Below are 20,343 nucleotides of genomic sequence, written 5' to 3' on the forward strand. Positions count from 1 at the left end.
ACGTTAAAACGAATCGGTTTTAGCTATCATAAAATCGGAGAAAATAAAGAAAAACCATGAAACATAAATATCGAATTATCAAGGGTCCTATGGAAAAATTTTAATTTTCTATTTATCTATCCTGTACTACTTTTAAGTACCTTTCAAAAAGGTTATTATCGATTTGACTCTAAAATAAACGGAAAACCTATTTCTTTGCATTTTTCGATTTTGAAGCAAAATCCGGGCTCAAAATAAGCATTTTTTCAAAATATGCTCCGAATTCAAAATTTCTTTTTTCTGGTTAAAAACCATTCAAAAACTAACGAAAAAGCTTTATGACAAAATTTTTTACGATTTATACGAGTGCCATAATATAAAGGAAAAAATAAGGTCCCATAAGAGCCTATGTATAGGGATAACACAACCGGGTTTTTACGTCAATTTTTTTAATTTTTCAGTTTTATTTCGAAAGGCAATTGTAATAAAATCTAAAAAGAACTAACAGGAGAAGAATAAGGAATAATAGAAACCATCAACGAATTGAATCGAAGCTATAGAAGTCGAGATATTAGTAAAAATGTGAAAAAAAATAAAAGAAAACTCGTTTTTTTCCCACGGTACCATTTTTTTTTGTTAAAATTATAATCGACAAATCATAATGTAAGCCCTATGATGGCAATTTCAAGTAAAAAAAACCCAAGAAAAAAAAATTTTTTTTTGCTCCAAAATCGAAAGGGATGTATAGCCATGAAAAATTGTGAAAAAATGGTTTTTATTTTTTTCTAAATAAACTATAACTCTGACAACTTTTTGTCTTAAACAAAAGTTCTAGGGAATGTTACAAGGTATTCGAATGTTAAAACTAATTGATTATAGCTATCACAGATTCGGAGAAATTTGTAAAAAACTATTAATCATAAATATCGAATTATCAAGAGCCCTATGGAAAAATTTCAACTTTTTATTTTTCTATCTTGTACTACTTCAGGATACCTTTCAAAAAGGTTATTATCGATTTGACTCTAAAATGAACAGAAAACCTATTTATTTGCATTTATCGATTTTCAAACAAAATCCGGCCCAAAATGAAAATTTTTCAAAACATTCTCCAAATTCAAAATTTCTTTTTTCTGGCTAAAGACCATTCAAAAAGTAATGAAAAAGCTTAATGACAAAATTATTCAAAATCTATAATAATGCTACAATATTACGAAAGAAGATAAGTTCCCTTTAAAGCCTATGTATTCGAACCGATGATTTTTTAATTTTTTTTTTAAAGGCAAATTTAAGAAATAATTTAACTAATTAAGATAAAAGGAATAGGGTAATACAAAATATCATCTATAAATATATACATATCATCTAATAGCAGATTTTAATCAAATAGGAAATTTTGATAGTCACGTGACCCTAGAACTCAATATTTTAAAATTTTGTAAAAGATCAACAATTGCATCCTAAATAAACCCCAAATTCCAAATTTGAACCCAATCGGATCAATAGCAAAAAAGTTATGGAAGTGACGTGACTTTAAAATTCAATATGTCAAATTTCTGGCAAAATTTATTACTTGCATCCTAAATAAAGCCCAAATATTAAATTTCAACCCAATCGGATCAATAGCCAAAGAATTATGAAAGTCACGTGACTTTAAAATATAATTTGTCAATTATCTGTTAAAATTTATTAATTGTATCCTAAATAAAGCATAAATACCAAATTTGAATCCAATCGGACTCATAGCAAAAAAATTACAATAGTCACGTGACCCGGAAGTTAAATGTCAAATATCTGTCAAAAATTAATAACTGCATCCAAAATAAAGCCCAAATACCAAATTTGAACCCAATCAGACCAATAGCAAAAAAGTTACAATAGTCACGTGACCTGAAAGTCAAATGTCAAATATCTGTGAAAAATTAATAATTGCATCCCTAAATAAACCCCAAATACCAAATTTCAATCAAATCGGACAAATAGGAAGAAAGTTAAGGTAGTCACGTGACCTTAAAACATAGTCATGTCAAATATCTGTAAAAATTTATTAATCTTATCCGAAATAGGTACTAGGTACCAAATTTCAACCAAATCGCACCAATACCAAAAAAGTTATGATACTCGACTAACCTTAAAAATGAATAATTTCAAAAAAAATTTATTTATAACCCAAAAGCAATGTTTAAGAATTGTTAACATTTATTAATAATAAACTAAATAGTAAAAACTCACCTAATATCTAAATTTTTATTTTAAATTAAATAGATCATTACGACTGACCCGTGTATATATTCGAATAATTTTAATAAAATAATCGGGCAAATTTCATTTCGTCTCACCCCGGTATAAAACCACTGACTTTTCAAAAAAACGGCATTTTTCAAAGACGTCAAAATGTTTGCCGAATTTTCCTGGCCGCAATACACAATTTCCCCAAATGATATGCACAGATTCGGAAAGCCCATTCATTTTCTGATTCGGTGCTTCCTTTCCCTGATTTCATGGTTCATTTTCATTTATAATTTTACAAAAAACCCAACCAAGTCCCGGCCACCTGTCACGAGCAAAAAATTTGTACCCACCATGCGTCAAAGTATTGTTCCCACTAGCCATTTCATCAGAGTTTAGGTTGACACCTCCAATTACCTGCAAAAACGCAAAAAAATGGACTTTTTTCATAAAATGGCATTTTTCAGGTACTTGTACTATCGCTAGAACCTTGAAATTTTAGTATGTGTTGTAAAACAAAATTTCGGATCCTCCAGATGTTGTTTGATCTTTTCACCATGTACAGGGACGCCGCAAATGAATTAAACGCGAAAATTCGAATTGCTCAGAACCTATTAAAGTTGAAAGATTGTAATTTTACACAAATAATGGGGTTATTAAAGTATTTAATGCCTGAGAATATAAATGGTCCAGGTGCCACCACTAAAAAGTTATTAAATAAAAAGTGATTTTCAGGTCGGACCTTCATGGGTAAAGTTCATTATTGCTCGCCCTGTATGGTTCCCAAAAATTTCGGTTATATGGCATATGAAAGGTAAAAGATGAAGTTATTTTTTGAAAAAAAAAAATTTCCCAAAATAAGTATTGTTTGGCGGGAAATCCCAAAAAACTGAAAATGTCAGAACTCGTAAAATAAATTTTTTTACAAAAAAAAGCTCCAAGTATGTCAACTCCCTTATAAAATGAAGTCTTTTCGCCGAAACACTTTTTTTATAAAAATTTTTTTTTAGCCTCTGAAGAAGTTTGAATTTTTTTTTTAGTCACTTTTGTTCGCTTGTAACAACTCACCCTGTATACCGATCGGGCCCAAAAAGTATACAGACACGTAAGCCCCAAGAACCCTTATATCCTGACAATTTCAACTCGATTGAACGCTTTAAAATTGAGATCTCGTGAGCAACTCGATTTTTACCAATTTTTTTACGAATTTTTGACTTTGAGACAGTACCGCTCCGTTTGATGGTACCCGAAAAAGAATTCGTTTATGGATCCATCATTCCCAATGTATTGAGAGACCCTATGCCAAATTTCATCGTTTCGCTAGCCATACAGCCAAAGATATGAATTTTTATTTTCAAAAAAACACGATTTTTCGGGCCCGACGTGGCGTGCATAATATAGTCTGCGACTATATAACAAGTATAGTCGCTTCGCTCCTATACTTTTGGTCCGTGGGGACCAGTTTGGAACCTTTAGACCTTGTCTGTGAAGGGCTATAAAGGAATTCTTTAAAAAAAACAAAAATTATGAGGTGTACCAACGTTTATATGCCAAGGAAAGAGATGACCAGTGGTTGGGGTATCATGCTTCAAAGAACCATAATTTGTTATATAGTCGCGTTGTGTGTCAGTATACTGTCTTATATTTCAAATATCTGTGAAAGTATATTAATTGTATTCTAAATAAAGCCTGAATACCAAATTCGAACAGAATCGGACCAATAGCAAAAAAGTTACGGTAGTCACATGACCTAGGCTGAAACTCAAATGTCAGTTATCTGTCATAATTTATTAGTTGTATCCTAAATAAACCATAAATACCAAATTCAGAGAAAAGTTCCCATAAGGGTCTATTTATTGAAATAGAACAAACGGGATTTTACGTCGATTTGTTTTAATTTTTCTTTTTATTTTCAACAATAATTAATCATAAAATATCAAAAGAATTGACAGGAGGAGAATAAGAAATAAAAGAAACCATCAACGAATTGAATCGAAGCTATAGAAGCCGAGATATTAGTAAAAATGTGGGAAAAACAAAAGAAAATTGGTTTTTTCCCACGGTATAATTTTTTTTCTTAAAATAATTATTGACAAATTCTAATTTTTGGCCCTAAACTGGCAATTTTCACTAAAAAAAACCCAAGAAAAAAAATTTTTTTTTTTGGTCGAAAATCGAAAGGGGTATATCCACAAAAAATTTCAAAAAAATGGTTTTTATTTTTTTATTAATAAACTATAAATCTGACAACTTTTTGTATTAAATAAGAGTTCTTTGCTATATTAAGGGGTATTCGCCTGTTAAAACGAATCGGTTCTAGCTATTATACAATCGGAGAAAATTGGAAAAAACTATTAAACATAAATATCGAATTATCAAGAGCCCTATGGAAAAATTTCAATTTTTTATTTTTCTATCCTGTACTACTTCAGAGTATCTTTAAAAAAGATTATTACCAATTTAACTCTAAAATGAACGGAAAACCTATTTCTTTGCATTTTTCGATTTTCGAACAAAATCCGGGGTCAAAATGACAATTTTTTCAAAATATGCTCCGAATTCAAAATTTCTTTTTTCTCGTTAAAGACCATTCAAAAACTAGCAAAAAAGCCTAATAACAAAAATTTCCACGATTTATACGAGTGGCACAATATAAAGGTAAAATTAGGTCCCATAAGAATCTATGTATTTACGTCGATTTTTAAAATTTTTTAGTTTTATTTCGAAAGGCAATTGTAATAAAATATAAAAAGAATTAACAGGAGAAGAATAAGGAATAATAGAAACCATCAACGAATTGAATCGAAGCTATAGAAGTCGAGATATTAGTAAAAATGTGAAAAAAAATAAAAGAAAACTCGTTTTTTCTCACGGTAGAATTTTTTTCTTAAAATGATAACCGACAACTTATAATGAAGGCCCTAAGTTGGCAATTGCCAGTAAAAAAAACCCAAGAAAATTTTTTTTTTTTTGCTCCAAAATCAAAAGGGGTATAGCCATGAAAAATTGCGAAAAAATGGTTTTTATTTTTTTCTAAATAAACTATAACTCTAACAACTTTTTCTCTTAAATAAAAGTTCTCAGGAATATTACGAGGTATTCGACTGTTAAAACGAATTGATTATAGCTATCACAGAATCGGAGAAAATTGTAAAAAAGTATTAATCATAAATATCAAATTATCAAGAGCCCTATGGAAAAATTTCAATTTTTTATTTTTCTATCTTGTACTACTCCAGGATACCTTTTAAAAAGGTTATTATCCATTTGACTCTAAAATGAACAGAAAACCTATTTATTTGCATTTATCGATTTTCGAACAAAATCCGGCCCAAAATGAAAATTTTTCAAAACATGCTCCAAATTCAAAATTTCTTTTTTCTGGCTAAAGACCATTCAAAAAGTAATGAAAAAGCCTTATGACAAAATTTTTTAAAATCTATAATAATGCTACAATATTATGAAAGAAGATAAGTTCCCTTTAAAGCCTATGTATTCGAACCGATGATTTTTTAATGTTTTTTAAAAAGGCAAATTTAAGAAATAATTTAACTAATTAAGATAAAAGGAATAGGGTAATACAAAATATTATCTATAAATATATAAATATCATCTATTAGTAAATTTCAATCAAATAGGAAATTTTGATAGTCACGTGACCCTAAAACTTAATATTTTAAAATTTTGTAAAAAATCAACAATTGCATCCTAAATAAACCCCAAATTCCAAATTTGAACCCAATCGGATCAATAGCAAAAAAGTTATGGAAGTCACGTGACTTTAAAATTCAATATGTCAAATTTCTGTCATAATTTATTACTTGCATCCTAAATAAAGCCCAAATACTAAATTTCAACCCAATCGGATCAATAGCAAAAGAATTATCAAAGTCACGTGACTTTAAAGTATAATTTGTCAATTATCTGTTAAAATTTATTAATTGTATCCTAAATAAAGCATAAATACCAAATTTGAACCCAATCGGACTCATAGCAAAAAAGTTACAATAGTCACGTGACCCGGAAGTCAAATGTCAAATATCTGTCAAAAATTAATAATTGCATTCTAAATAAAGCTCAAATACCAAATTTGAACCCAATCAGACCAATAGCAAAAAAGTTACAATAGTCACGTGACCCGGAAGTGAAATGTCAAATATCTATGAAAAATTAATAATTGCATCCTAAATAAAGCCCAAATACCAAATTTGAACCCAATCAGACCAATAGCAAAAAAGTTACAATAGTCACGTGACCCGGAAGTGAAATGTCAAATATCTATGAAAAATTAATAATTGCATCCTAAATAAAGCCCAAATACCAAATTTGAACCCAATCAGACCAATAGCAAAAAAGTTACAATAGTCACGTGACCTAGAAGTCAAATGTCAAATATCTGTGAAAAATTAATAATTGCATCCTAAATAAACCCCAAATACCAAATTTCAATCAAATCGGACAAATAGGAAGAAAGTTTTGATAATCACGTGACCTTAAAACATAGTCATGTCAAATATCTGTAAAAATTTATTAATCTTATCCGAAATAGGTACTAGGTACCAAATTTCAACCAAATCGCACCAATACCAAAAAAGTTATGATACTCGACTAACCTTAAAAATCAATAATTTCAAAAAAATTTTATTTATATCCCAAAAGCAATGTTTAAGAATTGTTAACATTTATTAATAATAAACTAAATAGTAAAAACTCACCTAATATCTAAATTCTTATTTTAAATTAAGTAGATCATTACGACTGACCCGTGTATATATTCGAATAATTTTAATAAAATAATCGGGCAAATTTCATTTCGTCTCACCCCGGTATAAAGACACTGACATTTCAAAAAAACGGCATTTTTCGAAGACGTCAAAATGTTTGCCGAATTTTCCTGGCCGCAATACACAATTTCCCCAATTGATATGCACAGATTCGGAAAGCCCATTCATTTTCTGATTCGGTGCTTCCTTTCCCTGATCGTTTCCGGTTCATTTTCATTCATAATTTTACAAAAAACCCAACCAAGTCCCGGCCACCTGTCACGAGCAAAAAATTTGTATCCACCATGCGTCAAAGTATTGTTCCCACCAGCCATTTCATCAGAGTTTAGGTTGACACCTCCAATTACCTGCAAAAACGCAAAAAAATGGACTTTTTTCATAAAATCGCATTTTTCGGGTACTTGTACTATCGCTGGAACCTTGAAATTTTAGTATGTATTGTAAAACAAAATTTCGGATCGGTTAGATGTTGTTTGATCTTTTCACCATGTACAGGGACGTGACAAATGAATTAAACGCAAAAATTCAAATTGCTCAGAACCTATTAAAGTTGGAAGATTGTAATTTTACACAAATAATGGGGTTATTAAAGTATTTAATCCCTGAGAATATAAATGGTCCAGGTGCTACCACTGAAAAGTTATTAAATAAAAAGTGATTTTCAGGTCGGACCTTCATGGGTAAAGTTCATTATTGCTCGCCCTGTATGGCTTACGAAAATTTCGGTTATATGGCATATAAAAGGTAAAAGATGAAGTTATTTTTTGAAAAAAAAAATTTTCCCAAAATAAGTATCGTTTGGCGGAAAATCCCAAAAAACTGAAAATGCCAGAACTCGTAAAATAAATTTTTTACAAAAAAAAGCTCCAAGTATGTTAAATCTCTTATAAAATGAAGTCTTTTCGCCGAAACACTTTTTTTATAAAAATTTTTTTTTAGCCTCTGGAGAAGTTTGAATTTTTTTTTTAGTCACTTTTGTTCGCTTATAACAACTCACCCTGTATACCGATCGGGCTCAAAAAGTATACAGACACGTAAGCCCCAAGAACCCATATATCCTGAAAATTTCAACTCGATTGAACGCTTTAAAATTGAGATCTCGTGAGCAACTCGATTTTTACCAATTTTTTTACGAATTTTTGACTTTGAGACAGTACCGCTCCGTTTGGTGGTACCCGAAAAAAAAATCGTTTACGGATCCATCATTCCCAATGTATTGAGAGACCCTATGCCAAATTTCATCGTTTCGCTAGCCATACAGCCAAAGATATGAATTTTTATTTCCAAAAAAACACGATTTTTCGGACCCGAGGTGGCGTGCATAATATAGTCGCAGACGCTCCTATATAACAAGTATAGTCGCTTCGCTCCTATACTTTTGGTCCGTGGGGACCAGTTTGGAACCTTTAGGTCTTGTCAGTGATGGGCCTTAGAGGATTTCTTAAAAAAAATCGCAAATTATCAGGTGTACTTAGGTGAGGCTAACGTTTATCTGCCAAGGAAAGAGAGGACCAGTTGTTGGGGTATCATGCTTCAAAGAACCATAATTTGTTATATAGTCGCGTTGTGTGTCTTATATTTCAAATATCTGTAAATGAAATAAATCAATATAAGGAAAAAAGCTAGAAAGCTTAGAAACAATACAATACGAACGGTAACTTCAGGTGAACGTTACAAACAGCGTCCCTAACAACCATTATTTGAGTTTTATTTGGTTTTTTTTGTGAGTTTGTCGCCATGAACGTAGACGAAATTGCCGAAAGTTTGGAGGCACTCATGGAGTGTGGACCGGTAAGAATTAATTTAGACTATATTTTAAATAAGTGAATTGTTATATTTTATTTAATATCTAGTCAGAACCTCGGGAGAGAAAACCGAACCCAACCCAACCTAACCCAACCCAACCCAACCCGAATAAACCCAACCCAAGCCAGCCCAACCCGAACCAACCCAACCCAAGCCAGCCCAACCCGAATCAACCCACCCAAATCCACCCCAACCCAACCCAACCCAATAATCGTAAGTATAAAATCCTCTGAAATACTGACACTTAATTTTCCTTTCAATTGCCACAGAAAACATTAAAATCTTTTATTTTGTTACAGAAAAAAATTACAGGAGGAAGCAGAGGAGAAGGAACTGGGGAAGGATACAGCGGCAACAAGAACAATCGGTTCTACATAAACAAGTATAGTCGCTTCGCTCCTATACTTTTGGTCCGTGGGAACCAGTTTGGAACCTTTAGGTCTTGTCAGTAATGGGCCTTAGAGGATTTCTTAAAAAAAATCGCAAATTATCAGATGTACTTAGGTGAGGCTAACGTTTATCTGCCAAGGAAAGAGAGGACCAGTTGTTGGGGTATCATGCTTCAAAGAACCATAATTTCTTATATAGTCGCGTTGTGTGTCAATATACTGTTTTATATTTCAAATATCTGTGAAAGTATATTAATTGTATTCTAAATAAAGCCTGAATACCAAATTCGAACAGAATCGGACCAATAGCGAAAAAGTTACGGTAGTCACGTGACCTAGGCTGAAACTCAAATGTCAGTTATCTGTCATAATTTATTAGTTGTATCCTTAATAAACCATAAATACCAAAATTAGAGAGAAGTTCCCATAAGGGTCTATTCTAGGGAATGTTACGAGGTATTTGAATGTTAAAACTAATTGATTATAGCTATTACAGATTCGGAGAAAATTGTAAAAAACTATTAATCATAAATATCGAATTATCAAGAGCCCTATGAAAAAATTTCAACTTTTTATTTTTCTATCTTGTACTACTTCAGGATACCTTTCAAAAAGGTTATTATCGATTTGACTCTAACATGAACAGAAAACCTATTTATTTGCATTTATCGATTTTCAAACAAAATCCGGCCCAAAATGAAAATTTTTCAAAACATGCTCCAAATTCAAAATTTCTTTTTTCTGGCTAAAGACCATTCAAAAAGTAATGAAAAAGCTTTATGACAAAATTTTTCAAAATCTATAATAATGCTACAATATTACGAAAGAAGATAAGTTCCCTTTAAAGCCTATGTATTCGAACCGATGATTTTTTAATTTTTTTTTGAAAGGCAAATTTAAGAAATAATTTAACTAATTAAGATAAAAGGAATAGGGTAATAAAAATATTATCGATAAATATATACAAAACATCAAATAGCAAATTTCAATCGAATAGGAAATTTTGATAATCAAGTGACCCTAGAACTTAATATTTTAAAATTTTGTAAACAATCAACAATTGCATCCTAAATAAACCCCAAATTCCAAATTTGAACCCAATCGGATCAATAGCAAAAAAGTTATAGAAGTCACGTGACTTTAAAATTCAGTATGTCAAATTTCTGGCAAAATGTATTACTTGCATCCTAAATAAAGCCTAAATACTAAATTTCAACCCAATCGGATCAATAGCAAAAGAATTATGAAAGTCACGTGACTTTAACATTCAATATGTCAATTATCTGTTAAAATTTATTAATTGCATCCTAAATAAAGCATAAATACCAAATTTGAACCCAATCGAACTCATAGCAAAAAAGTTACAATAGTCACGTGACCCGGAAGTCAAATGTCAAATATCTGTCAAAAATTAATAACTGCATCCTAAATAAAGCCCAAATACCAAATTTGAACCCAATCAGACCAATAGCAAAAAAGTTACAATAGTCACGTGACCTGGAAGTCAAATGTCAAATATCTGTGAAAAATTCATAATTGCATCCTAAATAAACCCCAAATACCGAATTTCAATCAAATCGGACAAATAGGAAGAAAGTTAAGGTAGTCACGTGACCTTAAAACATAGTCATGTCAAATATCTGTAAAAATTTATTAATCTTATCCGAAATAGGTACTAGGTACCAAATTTCAACCAAATCGCACCAATACCAAAAAAGTTATGATACTCGACTAACCTTAAAAATCAATAATTTCAAAAATTTTTTATTTATATCCCAAAAGCAATGTTTAAGAATTGTTAACATTTACTAATAATAAACTAAATAGTAAAAACTCACCAAATATCTAAATTTTTATTTTAAATTAAATAGATCATTACGACTGACCCGTGTATATATTCGAATAATTTTAATAAAATAATAGGGCAAATTTCATTTCGTCTCACCCCGGTATAAAACCACTGACTTTTCAAAAAAACGGCATTTTTCGAAGACGTCAAAATGTTTGCCGAATTTTCCTGGCCGCAATACACAATTTCCCCAATTGATATGCACAGATTCGGAAAGCCCATTCATTTTCTGATTCGGTGCTTCCTTTCCCTGATCGTTTCCGGTTCATTTTCATTCATAATTTTACAAAAAACCCAACCAAGTCCCGGCCACCTGTCACGAGCAAAAAATTTGTATCCACCATGCGTCAAAGTATTGTTCCCACTAGCCATTTCATCAGAGTTTAGGTTGACACCTCCAATTACCTGCAAAAACGCAAAAAAATGGACTTTTTTCATAAAATCGCATTTTTCGGGTACTTGTACTATCGCTGGAACCCTGAAATTTTAGTATGTGTTGTAAAACAAAATTTCGGATCCTTTAGATGTTGTTTGATCCTTTCACCATGTACAGGGACGTGGCAAATGAATTAAACGCGAAAATTCGAATTGCTCAGAACCTATTAAAGTTGGAAGATTGTAATTTTACATAAATAATGAGGTTATTAAAGTATTTAATGCCTGAGAATATAAATTGTCCAGGTGCAACCACTAAAAAGTTATTAAATAAAATGTGATTTTCAGGTCGGACCTTCATGGGTAAAGTTCATTATTGCTCGCCCTGTATGGTTCCCAAAAATTTCGGTTATATGGCATATGAAAGGTAAAGGATGAAGTTATTTTTTGAAAAAAAAAATTTTCCCAAAATAAGTATCGTTTGGCGAAAAATCCCAAAAAACTGAAAATGCCAGAACTCGTAAAATAAATTTTTTACAAAAAAAAGCTCCAAGTATGTCAAATCTCTTATAAAATAAAGTCTTTTCGCCGAAACAATTTTTTTATAAAAATTTTTTTTTAGCCTCTGGAGAAATTTGAATTTTTTTTTTTAGTCACTTTTGTTCGCTTATAACAACTCACCCTGTATACCAATCTGGCCCAAAAAGTATACAGTTCTTAAGCCCCCACCGACCCTTATGTCCTAAAAATTTAAAGTTTTTTAAAGGCTTTTTATTTGAGTTCTCGCGTCTGAAAGGAATTTGACCCGTTTTTTTACGAATTTTTGACTTTGAGACAGTACCGCTCCGTTTGGTGGTACCGGAAAAAAAAATCGTTTACGGATCCATCATTCCCAATGTATTGAGAGACCCTATGCCAAATTTCATCGTTTCGCTAGCCATACAGCCAAAGATATGAATTTTTATTTCCAAAAAAACACGATTTTTCGGGCCCGACGTGGCGTGCATAATATAGTCTGCGACTATATAACAAAGTAATATATAACTTTTTTATACTAATTTTATTTTTAAATTTATATAGATTAAAGTTTGTTATATATTATTTTTTTTTTTTAGAAGTATTACTATCGGTAGTAACCGATGCCATGGCCTCTGTGGCCTCCGCCGTGTTGAAGCACACGGGGGCCACTACAAGCGGGTACCAGTGGCGAGGGGGCTCGAGGAGGGGCCGAGGTCGTGGCAGGGGAAGGGGGAGGGTAGAGTAGGTTTTAATTTTAGATTCATTTAATTTTTTATGTTATTTATTAATGTTTATGTAATTTTTTATGTTATTTATGTTAAGTTATAGTTAAGTTATTTAATAAGTTATTGATAGTATGTAAGTTATAGTTATGTAGATAGTAAAGTCCAGTTCAACGGACTGTCATCCACCTTCTATTTACATTGTTTGGCAGGTGGAATGATGGTGTTTTGACGGGTGACCATTCTAATATATCGTTGCACTGGACTTGATAAGTTGTTGCGTTTTATTATTTTTTAATAAAAAAAAACAAATAAATAGTTTATTATTTATACTGGATTGCCTGTATTATTCTAAAAGTGAAAGTCTTTTGAGAAAAGTGTGAAAGGGTTTTTTAACTTTAATAATATCCTAAAGGCAGGCTATAGACTGCGCTATATCTGTGTTATACTTGTATATTGCTCATTGAATTAAACTAAACGCTATAAAAATACGCAATGAAAATCTAAGAACAATGAAAACGTTTCAATGTTCTAAGTTGACAATACACAAATGTTCACAGTAGCTTCCAATTTCTCATAAGTAAATAAATAAAAAATCCATTAAACTTTATTTTTTTGTAGTAAGCAAGTGGAGCGTTTCTATAGATAATTTTAACTCATACTTACTACTGGTAAGAGATGTGTTGATAAATGATTGAATAGTTTTTATTTTTTGAAAGAGAGTCTCAAAGAAGTTTTTCCGTTAGTTGTTCTGTAATATATCTGAGTGAACAAAAAATAAAAATAAAATGTTTGTGATATTTAAACATCATAAATCTAAAGCTTCCATGGAAGATCATTTATATATTTGTATATGTGATGTTCATTGGTGTTTCTGAAATGCAATAAAACTCTATAGTAATAACACGTATATATTATATATAATTATATCTTAACAAAATATAAAAATATTGATATTGGAATCACAAACAAAAAGCATTAAGAATTAAAATCTACTGTATTCGAAATTGGTTATTTGTAATCTATTATTTAATTTTTAGTCAAACCTCAGGCTTCATAAGTTGACAGCGAAAGGGAAAATAATTATTACGACAACAATGAGAAAACGTAATTATAAAATTATCTAGAATTATGAAATTTTTTACTCCATTTTATTTCTCTCTTCAGAAACACTAGTATTAGTAAATTCTTCTGCGGCGGCCTCTGCTAATATAGTATGTGTAGCCGTCGGATAAGGGTAGGGTGTCGAGGAGGCGGGTATAGGGCATATATTTCTCTCGTAGGTTCTTTTTTTCTGTAATAATTAGACAATTAATTTTAAAAAATTATATGAAAGCAACGTTTACCTATATTCTCCACAGGTTGGCAGTCTATTTTTGGAAAGAGCGGTACCAGAGTTGTATCAAAGTAGTAATATCGTCTTCAATCTTAATTTCCTAAATACAATATAATAAAGAATATATGATAAAAAAATATTAAATTACTATGACAAAACATTTGTCACAATCAGAAGATAATGTTGCTGAAAAAAGAATTTTATTTGTTTAAGAATCATCCAGGACTTGAGAGGCACTTGTCAGAGCGAAAATCAGTTTTTTGTAAATCGCGAATTAATTACATCAACTTTCTCTAAAAAATTCTTAATAAATTAACATAATAATATCTCATATTTATATCATGAACATTTATAACGAAAACTGATTTTACGAGGTTATGCTGTTTTAAATTAATATAGCATATTTAAACAAAACAGACATGGTCTGTTGATTTGCTATTTTTAAAGATAAACCATACATTTCCATATCACATTGAAAATAAACCATGAAATATAAATTAAAGAATTAATTGTGCTTAGTAGCCACATAGCAAAATTATATGTTTTACAGATAAATATGAAATTGTATAGTTTACTCTCCCAGAGAGACTTTTATATTTAAATATATATTTAAAAATATATATAAAACTAGAAAAGGGATTTTCATTGAGAAAGCGAATGATTAATAGTAAGCCATGCCAATAGCACAAGGCACTTCTACAATTATCTACTATTTACCACTCACTAATCTTTATACTCCGACTTTTGATACCTCAAGACTTATTAATAGCAAAAGTTGCCTCGCCGTATGAAAAATCCGTCACCCATTGCAATAAGTAATTACATGCATTATAACAAATTGGCCATTAAGCTAGGTTTAATCACTTATCGCATAAGATGACTCTAATATATAAAGATATCACGTAGTGAAATCTTTTGGGGGGCGGGAGATCATAACCTAGTATCTGAATCGAAGTGCGTCAAAAGTTTTGGTTACAGTCGGGCCGGATAACCCCTGGATGCATGTTGAGCTAGAAGTGTGAGTAAACTGATGTTTTATTTGCTTGCAATGCAAAACTCACTGCTCATACTATTTGAATACTACTTTGCTCATTTGTAATTTTGTTTATGTTAAATAGGTTTGTCCTAGTATTTTAAGAAAATTTAGCATTTTTCTAAGAGCAATAAGTATACATCTTCTAAAGTGTTATCAAACCCAGACATTCTAGTTATGCGATTATCATCACATTTCCACCATTGATCGTTATAATTAACTATAGATGTATAATGACCAGATCCAATGGTGTTTCCATGATGCTTAACAACACTTTTTACTCGGAATATTTGCTCATCCAAAATAACACTTTCAGAGGCAAGATTGTAAAATTTGGTATTTATCTTATTCCCTTGAGGGCCAATTCTCTGAAGACATACTACCAAATATTTATGGCATATAACCACTGAGCGTATTTTTAGATTATTGTTACAGTATGGGCATAATCTATCAGAGTCTTTTAGCATTAACATTGAATTAAAATCAATTAAATTGCCACAGTTTTCAGGAAAATAAAGAAAATGAGTGTATATTATTTGTTCATTTTCATTCATATTAATATTACAGTTTTGACAATTTAAAAGTTCATGACCATTAGCTTTTATGAAAATGCTAAAATCATCTGCATCTAATCTTCTGATTAAAGATTGACAAAATGATTGAGCGTCCATTTGTTGATTTACAGCAAAATTTTCACCATTTCGACCAGACACCAATTGTCGAACTTTTAATGTGGAATTAATTTTGGTCAGCATAATATCATTTAGAATACTGTTTAGCGCTGTATTTCGCTTTGAAATGGAAAAGCGAAATTCAGGTAAACATAAAAATGACTGTACGATGCTATTTGCATAACATGATACCATATCGGTATTTAATAAAGCAGGCGGTTTAGTAAATAAGTTGGGGTTGTTTTCGTCATCTGAACTAATATCTACTACCATATTATCATTATTATCTTCTACACTTTGGTAAGTAGAGATACCCAATGAATTTTGTGTTGGTAAAATTTGCATTTGCTTGGTATTAAATTTTAGTTCAGTAGAGCCTTTTGTAGATTGTTTATTTTTATCAACGTTTTTTACCTGCTTGGGAATAAAACCTTTATCATAAATACTAACCACTAGTGATTTATGGTGACTATACACAGTATTGTAAATATTGTAACTCAAATTATTAAAATTACTTAAAAGCCAATCAATTTGAGTTTTTGATTTTGTAGTTGATTCGCCAACGCTCAGTTTGCAACTTAAACCTTTAGATATTAAACAATTTTTCAAACCATTTTCATTTTGATTGATAATATCTTAATTAAAATCACCGATGATTAGGATATCACTTTGTTGATCAATAATCTCTTCCAAACAAAATTTAGCATGTGCAATGCTCAATTTTGGGGGAATATAAACTGCTATGACATAAATTTGCTTGAAACACTATACCACAGAAATCTTTGGTGTATTTTTTCACTGACTTTATTTTTGCTGATACATTTTTTTTCTTGAAACAAATTATGCCAAAGGGTTTACTTACAGTTTGCTCGTTAATCAGGTTGGCAAACACTTCAAAATCATTTATTTTTAAATTTTGTTTCTTTTTAAGTAACCAGGTTTCAACAAAAATTAGGAAATGTGCGTCTTTAAAAATGGGATTATTTTTTATAAAATTAAAATTTTTTGGTAGACTTTGCACATTTTGATAAGCAATAATGTATTTGACATTAGAATCATTAAGATACTGAGTGTCATACCTGGATGTTATAAGTTTGTTTTCTTGCATATTTACCAGTTCTTTATAAGCAGCATCCTTTTCGGTTGCCGGTTTAGGGGCCTTAAACTTACCAATGATGTAGAGGCCACTTAGCTTTGTGGCCCGACTACAAGCAACATAGGTACTGGTTCTCGTCATGCGATTTCCAATGTGAACAGCCACCTGTTTGTAGGTGGCACCTTGACTCTTGTGGATTGTAATTCCTTCACTGATTACAAGAGGAAACTGAAGACGCTCAACGTGAACATTGCTGCCTTTTTGAATTTTAACAGCTCTGGCAGCTCTTTCTATGGGCGTCCAGGTGTATAACACACCCATAGACTTCCTAAGGGATTCGTTTCTCTTGCGGCATTCCTGGCCTGACTTGGAATCGAAGAACTCCATCCACACTCTGAATGGAATTTTACTTCGGTCATAGTCTATTTGACGTAGGATGCCTGTTGCACCATTGACTATTCCATTACTGGTGTCCACATTCATTGAAATCATATATTTGGCATCTACCTGCAATATTAAATTTAACATTAGGCCAAAACTCTCCCCCTTTTTTAAGCTTTTTGCGTGTTCCAGAAATAAATGTTTTAGTCGTTCTGAGCAACTCCCTTTGAGTACGTCTCTGGCTTGACTTACGGCTCGCTCGGTTTTAAATGTAGACAGTTTCATTTCATTGAATGCATCTACTTCTGCATTGGTGCAAAATAAATGCATAGTGTCTTCAGGAATTTGGTCAATACTGTCGACTTCCCTGGACTTGATCAATTGCACATCTTCGTCGGTCATTTTACCAAACGCCATATTATTGAGGGCAACTGCAAAAGACTTATCTTCACTCTGTCTCATTATTTCTGAAAGTTCAAAATAATTAAAATGATCCCAGAGATACGTTCCGCATAATTCTTTATACGGATTTGTTTTTACTGGGCAAAAAATATACATATCCCTTACTGGGGGTAATTGACGATTATCGCCGCATAAAATTATTGAAATATTTCCAAAGATGGCGTCAGATTTAAAGATTTGCTGCAATCTACTGTTAATATGGTCAAACAATCTGGCGCCAACCATGGAATAATCATCTATGATAATTAATTTTAAGTCATACAAATTACAATATATAGTATTAACGGTGTCATGGTGTAACGGAATTAGTTCTTCACCATACTGACTAACGGGTAACGATAATGCCGCATGTAAGGTTATACCTCCGATATTAAATGCCGCTTTACCTGTAGGCGCACAAAGTAACACTTTTAAACTTTCAGGATTATTTCCCGGTATTGAGTTAAAATGGCGCAATAACGACTGGGTTATTGCCGTAATCAGGTGACTTTTGCCTGTACCTGCTGGACCACTAAGTGTGCAGTAGAAAGTTTCCCCTTCAATTAGACTGTCTTGCACGACATTAAGGAACTGATACTGCTTGTGATTCAGTTTGCTTATGAGGGCTTCATACTCTGAATCGCTTATCTGATGAGGCGTTGGAAAAGCGATATGTTTTACTGGCGCTTCGTCGTCTTTCTTATCGATGATGTGATTGAATGGATCATAAATGGGGTTGTCTAGTCCATAAGGCATAAACTCATCATCGATTTCTCCACCGAATCCACCATCGTCTAATTGATTTGATCGGTCTTCGGCAAGTTTCAGTGCTTCGTCGATTACCTGTTCATCTAAGACATTGAACTTTTGTCGATTTGCAACAATCTCTTGGTATCGATCTTTGTATATGGTCTGTTGATCAATGTTCTCATTTTCAACTTCATCCACTTCATTTCTCCATGGGATGTATAGCATTATTTGTTCCCTATAATAGTAAGAGGGTCTTGCTGAAGTCCATAACTACGGTAGGCTAAAATTTTAGCATGACCCCTTTTAACTAAAACGCCACTTCCATCTTTTAAGGGTAAACCATTAGTCTTTGTTTGTGCTTGTTTCTTAAAGAAATCATAATAGGCCGCAAACTCAGCCAAACATATGTTTTCCATCTCATCAGGCCGCTGTTCATAGTGTTCTATAAGACCATCACAATAAATATTGGGATCGTCATTGTCCATTTCTTTAAGTTGTGCTAATGGTTTCAACATTTTTGTCCTTTCCCTGATTGGATTTGTATGGATGTATACATAGGAGGTACAGGTGTTATGCATTGGTAGTTGTAACACGCTGTAGGCGGCTTCCTGGGCACTTACTTCGCTCGCATTTAAGAAAGCTGCTGCAAGAGATTTAAGTTTGCCCTTAACATCTAAATTACCTTTTTTAATTTCTTCCATAGTCTTCATTAAAATATCAGATACACCTCTTTGGGACTTATTGATATAGTTGACTATGTAGGTGCAACAACCATATGGCTCAAAAACTAATTGAATGTCCATGTTGCTCTTCATCATGGAGAACATTTCAGCATTAAAGTTGTTAATAAATCCATCTTTTGGCAGCCTTTCTAAAAATAAAGTAGTTTTAAATATGTTGTGCTGTATAACATTAAGATACTCATCCTTAGACATACCAAGGTCAGCCAAAAAGTTTTCAAATGATAAATCTGGTTTATCCTTAAGCCTACGCATTATCATTAAAAACTTTTCAGACATGGCCTTACGTAAATCCGCTTCCTTGGTTTTGTCAATTTTTATTGGCGTTAGAATTACCGATTTATCCATTGGCAGGAATGGGATACCATACCTGCAAACTTTGTGTCCCCGCACTTCTTTTTGACACGATTTAGAATGATGATGCGTATTAAACTGAATTATATCACGGACACTTTCTAAATCACTATTACAGGTAATATACCTGTTCGCGAATTCGGCACACTCTTTGAAACTTTCTGGTGTTTCTTGGAATTTTGGAGCATTTGATAACCACAATAACCCGTGAACATGAGGAGACCCACGATGTTGAAATTCTATGCGGTAATAATGATGCTCTATGGGATTTTGTTTAAAGGGTCCATTTTGACTCTTCATATGTTTAAATAGCAGTTTGAACCGATAATCAAAGTATCTGGCACAAGTTATCGGATCTGTTCTAATTAAGCGAGTTTTTTCTAAGTAGGGCATACTCGCGGCCTCCTCTAGAGTAACATCTTTTTGATCAACAACTTGTGCTAATACCTTGATTAATTCGGGCCATGCTGTTTCGGCTGCTGACACGGTAAAAAACAGTGTGGGGATTCCAAATTGGCGAATCATACACAGTAATTTTGTCTTTTCGTGCTTCCAATAAGCAGGTGAACCTGCAATTCTACTAAGAAAATGGAATCCCATGTCACTTCGAATCAGCTGGTCTAGAAAATTTGCTTGTCTTACTTGTCCAGCTGTATATTTTCCATCCTCATTCCTCTTTTTTCTGAGACATGTTGCAATTGCACTGGATAATTGGATTAGTTGACGTTTTTTAAATGTATACAACAGATAGTCTGTCCTTGCAAATCGCCTGTCTTTGTGCTGGAGTTGTATTTTCGTCTGGTCAGAATAGGAGAATTTTGTAAGAAATTGCTTAGCATGTCCACAGAAAAGTGTAGGAAATGAGAGTTCATCGCTAAACTGGTCAAGC

At 32.1% G+C, this 20,343-nt stretch overlaps 1 protein-coding gene and 2 long non-coding RNA genes across 5 annotated transcripts in view; all 3 read right to left on the reverse strand.

Annotated features, from left to right (window-relative positions):
• The window catches only part of LOC126748077 (uncharacterized), a 48,545-nt gene extending 31,325 nt beyond the window's left edge, over nt 1-17,220 (reverse strand). Inside the window, exon 1 of one of the 3 annotated variants that reach the window (XR_007664612.1) lies at nt 16,772-17,220. This is a non-coding gene — a long non-coding RNA (uncharacterized LOC126748077). Of the gene's footprint in view, nt 1-15,988; nt 16,202-16,771 lie in introns of those variants that run through there. The other 2 variants (XR_007664613.1, XR_007664611.1) reach the window with 2 other exon arrangements.
• Nucleotides 13,631-15,337, reverse strand: LOC126748085 (uncharacterized). The gene is made up of 2 exons (XR_007664623.1): nt 13,999-15,337; nt 13,631-13,946 (listed from the first exon to the last, which is right to left on the reverse strand). It is a non-coding gene; the product is annotated as an uncharacterized LOC126748085 (long non-coding RNA).
• Nucleotides 17,221-17,276: 56 nt separating the features above from the next.
• LOC126748094 (uncharacterized) lies at nt 17,277-18,585 on the reverse strand. Its single transcript, XM_050457093.1, has 2 exons — nt 17,422-18,585; nt 17,277-17,291 (listed from the first exon to the last, which is right to left on the reverse strand). The coding sequence occupies exons 1-2, from the start codon at nt 18,583-18,585 to the stop codon at nt 17,277-17,279; spliced, it is 1,179 nt and encodes a 392-aa protein (XP_050313050.1).
• Between the last annotated feature and the right edge of the window lie 1,758 nt (nt 18,586-20,343).

Source organism: Anthonomus grandis, chromosome 21 (genome assembly GCF_022605725.1).
Source record: "Anthonomus grandis grandis chromosome 21, icAntGran1.3, whole genome shotgun sequence".
NCBI classification, from domain to species: Eukaryota; Metazoa; Arthropoda; class Insecta; order Coleoptera; family Curculionidae; genus Anthonomus; species Anthonomus grandis.

Bases quoted from the DNA above. Each gene is read 5' to 3' on its own strand.
- LOC126748094 (XM_050457093.1), bottom strand. From the start codon at position 18,585: ATGCTATACATCCCATGGAGAAATGAAGTGGATGAAGTTGAAAATGAG.